This window comes from Saccopteryx bilineata, chromosome 2, assembly GCF_036850765.1.
Source record: "Saccopteryx bilineata isolate mSacBil1 chromosome 2, mSacBil1_pri_phased_curated, whole genome shotgun sequence".
NCBI lineage: Eukaryota > Metazoa > Chordata > Mammalia > Chiroptera > Emballonuridae > Saccopteryx > Saccopteryx bilineata.
Genome location: NC_089491.1, coordinates 373252973 through 373256403, shown reverse-complemented (window position 1 = coordinate 373256403; position 3431 = coordinate 373252973). Strand labels below are relative to the sequence as shown.

The 3431-nt window shown below is 50.8% G+C and overlaps 1 protein-coding gene across 1 annotated transcript; it reads left to right on the top strand.

Moving 5' to 3' along the window:
• Positions 1–365: 365 nt before the first annotated feature.
• Positions 366–2342, top strand: EIF1 (eukaryotic translation initiation factor 1). Its single transcript, XM_066263648.1, has 4 exons — positions 366–547; positions 1254–1417; positions 1541–1642; positions 2122–2342. Exons 1-4 carry the CDS (start codon positions 517–519, stop codon positions 2164–2166), a joined length of 342 nt encoding a protein of 113 aa, XP_066119745.1. The 5' UTR covers positions 366–516; the 3' UTR covers positions 2167–2342.
• Positions 2343–3431: the final 1089 nt, after the last annotated feature.

Sequence of the window (3431 nt, the reverse complement as noted above, 5' to 3'; positions counted from 1 at the left end):
AAATCCGACCTCGAGCAGGTAGGGCTGCAGCAGGGTCAAAAACGCCGAACAGGACAGAGAATATAGTGCGCAGGCGCGCCCGAAACCTCCGCCAGTTTCCTGCGCAGCCGACACCTTCCTTCCGCACTGCGCAGGCGGCTAGACCGCCCAAGTTTTCCCTCCCCCTTCCACCTCTCTCCGAGTCAGAGGATGCTCTCCCGCAGCACTGAGCCCCTGCGCAAGCGCCGTCCCGCGTCTCCGCCCCCGGACCAATTGGAAGCGGCAGCGTCTAGGCGCTGGGGACATGACGCCGTGGGCGGGGTCGAGACGTGAGGGCAGCGCGGTGGCGACACAGGGGCGGCTATATAAGTGAATACAGGCACCGCCCCTCCGCCCCAGTCACTGAGCCGCCGCCGAGGACTCAGCAACCTCCCCCTCGAGCCCCCCTCGCTTCCCGACGCTCCGTCCCCCCTGCCCGCCTTCTCCCGCCGCAGCCTTCCGCAGGCCGTTTCCACCGAGGAAAAGGAATCGTATCGTATGTCCGCTATCCAGAACCTCCACTCTTTCGGTAAGCGGCGGAGAGGTCCGAGGGCTGAAGGCCCGGGTGGGGCGGCGGGGTTGTGTAGGCCCGGAGACGGGGCCCGGAAAGCTTCCAGGTGCCCCGGGCCTTCGTAAATTTGGGCGGAGGGAAGATGTCTGGCCTCTCGGGCAGTGGGGCCGGGGCTTGGGCCCTGGGGTCGGCCCCTGAGCGTGACCGGAAGGGCAGGGCGAGAGGTCAGCTCTTGGGCGGGCCCGGCGTCTCGGGTGGCGCATTTACTAATGGCTCCAGCGCCACCGCGAGCCACACCCGCCCCCTCCCTCCCTTCGTGCGTCACGTCCTTCACGTCACCGCCGTTGTCACCGACCCGGGAGAGGAAGGCGGCACCAGTCCTAAGTGACAAACGCGCGCGCCAATGGGGCGGGGAGTTGGCCCCGCCTCGAGCTCGGGTTCCGTCGGGTTGCATCAGCCGAGCGGGGCGTTGCCTGCCAGCCCTGGTTCCCCCGACACGTGATCGCTGCCGAGGGCGGGCCCAGAGGCCCAGGCCTTCTACGGGCCTTGGCAAGCCTGCCGTCCCGGACTGACCTGTTCGGAGGGAGCCCACAAAGGACTACTTGATTTGACCAAGGCTTTTGGTGATTTCAGTATTAGTTTTCTACACGCACAAAAGATTCAGAGAGAGGGGTGACAGTGGCGTCTGAGCCACAATGGCTCTAAATTTGACCTTTCTTCCCAGACCCCTTTGCTGATGCAAGTAAGGGTGATGATCTGCTTCCTGCTGGCACTGAGGATTATATCCATATAAGAATTCAACAGAGAAACGGCAGGAAGACCCTTACTACTGTCCAAGGGATCGCTGATGATTACGATAAAAAGAAACTAGTGAAGGCGTTTAAGAAGGTAGGAAATTCATATTTAACGGGCTCACGTGGGGGGGGGTTGTGTTGTATTGTTTACCAAAAGGGATAATTAGGGTATCGGTGCTGTTGCTTGGCCTAATTTGTTTTGATATCTCCCTTGCAGAAATTTGCCTGCAATGGTACTGTAATTGAGCATCCAGAATATGGAGAAGTAATTCAGCTACAGGGTGACCAGCGCAAGAACATATGCCAGTTCCTGGTAGAGGTGAGTTCAGTCACTTGATGCATTTGAGCCTCTGCCCTAGCTAATCTCAGATCCTGCCTGATCTCTTCGATTTCTGCTGTGAAAGTTTCATTTTGTAAGGCTGATTGAAACGGTTGAGTTTTGAAGTGTGTAGACAAATGTATTTCCAAAAATAGAAGGAACTTGTCTGCCTTAAGTTTACTTTTTACAGATGTACTTTAAAGATTGCAGGTTTAAATTTTATTTATTTATATATATGGACAAGTATTAACATGACCAGGATGTCTGATTGGTTGTTCCTCATAAGTTAAAATTCCACTACACGATTGGTTTTTAACTGAGTGTCCCGAGTGGAGATCTGCTGTGCTCGTGGTGGCTGAGGTGTGCATCTTAGCTCCTGGACTTCCCTTACTCATTGGGAAGACAGAGCTAGTGGTGCTAGTATTGGAGACTTTAATTCTATGTCTACTCTTTATAATTATGCCCTTTTTTCTTTGCAGATTGGACTGGCTAAGGACGACCAGCTGAAGGTTCATGGGTTTTAAGTGCTTTTGGCTCACTGAAGCTTAAGTGAGGATTTCCTTGCAATGAGTAGCATTTCCCTTCTGTCCCTTGTCACAAGTTTAAAAACCTCACAGCTTATGAGATGTAACCATTTGGGGTCTGCTTTTAACTTGGACTAGTGTAACTCCTTCATGCAATAAACTGAAAAGAGCCATGCTGTCTAGTCTTGAAGTCCCTCATTTAAACAGAGGTCAAGCAGTAGGCGCCTGGCAGTGTCCCGCCTGAAACAAAGCAGTAATGTGATGTTTCAGCCAAGCCCCAAGGTTCCAGACAGCTATGTCTGGCTCCTCTCCAGAGTCCCCTGCCCTCAGAGAATGTCACCACCAGGACACCCTGCAGTGAAGCTGAGAGGCCAGGGGTTAGGCAGCAGCGGCTTCTGTGCCACTAGAGGGAGCCTTTGGTAGTCAAAAGATCGCCAACAGGACTGGGTGGATGAACTTGAAAAGCTACCTTTCTTCGAGTGAGGTGATGAGGATATCTGGCTTGCCACTAAGGTCTTTTGGACCAGACATATCCTGGCTAATTGATGTCCAAACACCAGAATTTTAGGCCAACCTTATATCAGAGTTAAACTTTTGACAAGGGAACAAATTTCAAGCCGATGTGTCAGTCACTTAGCTAGGTGTAGAGCTTGCAACTTACTAGGAACAGCTGCCCAAGGCCATGTGAAATAACAAACTGATTTCTGGGTTTTTCCCCCCTTCAGTTTTAATGTTATGTAATGTATTTAAACCCTTATTTAAATAAACTTGTTTTCAGAAACATCTGACTTGCAGATTCTATTTTATGTATAGACAGTCTTGTGTATGTGAAGGAATCACAGAAGTGGGCAGTGGGTCTGTCTGTACTCAAAGCTGCTCAGCTGGGGCCTGAACAAATCCTAGGCCAAGAAAACCTTCAGTTCCTTCAAATTTCCCAAAAGGCCAAATGTGTGGATTTGGCTTCATTAAAACCCTTAGAAAAGGTATGCAAAAGCACGCTGCTTCTAGGAACTAAGGTTTGTAGTATTAAAAAGTTAGTGACTAAAGTGTTTGAGAAGCTGAAATTGAATGGTTATGAGATTCCGTTGACAAAAGGACAAAATATATCAAGGTCTACTGGGTCTATTCTGTTAAACACAGTAATTTCTGCCAGCATGTGGAGAATTCTGTGTTTTTAACAGTTCTAATTTCAGTTACTGAAATACAGGCTTCCAACTGCTGAGAAAAGTGACTCCACGATTTTCCTGCTTGTTCCAGCCCCTTTA

Coding starts and splice junctions, on each gene's coding strand:
- EIF1 (XM_066263648.1), top strand. CDS start 517: ATGTCCGCTATCCAGAACCTCCACTCTTTCG. Junction 1,418..1,540: donor TAGTGAAGGCGTTTAAGAAG/GTAGGAAATTCA, acceptor TCTCCCTTGCAG/AAATTTGCCTGCAATGGTAC. Junction 1,643..2,121: donor TATGCCAGTTCCTGGTAGAG/GTGAGTTCAGTC, acceptor TTTTCTTTGCAG/ATTGGACTGGCTAAGGACGA.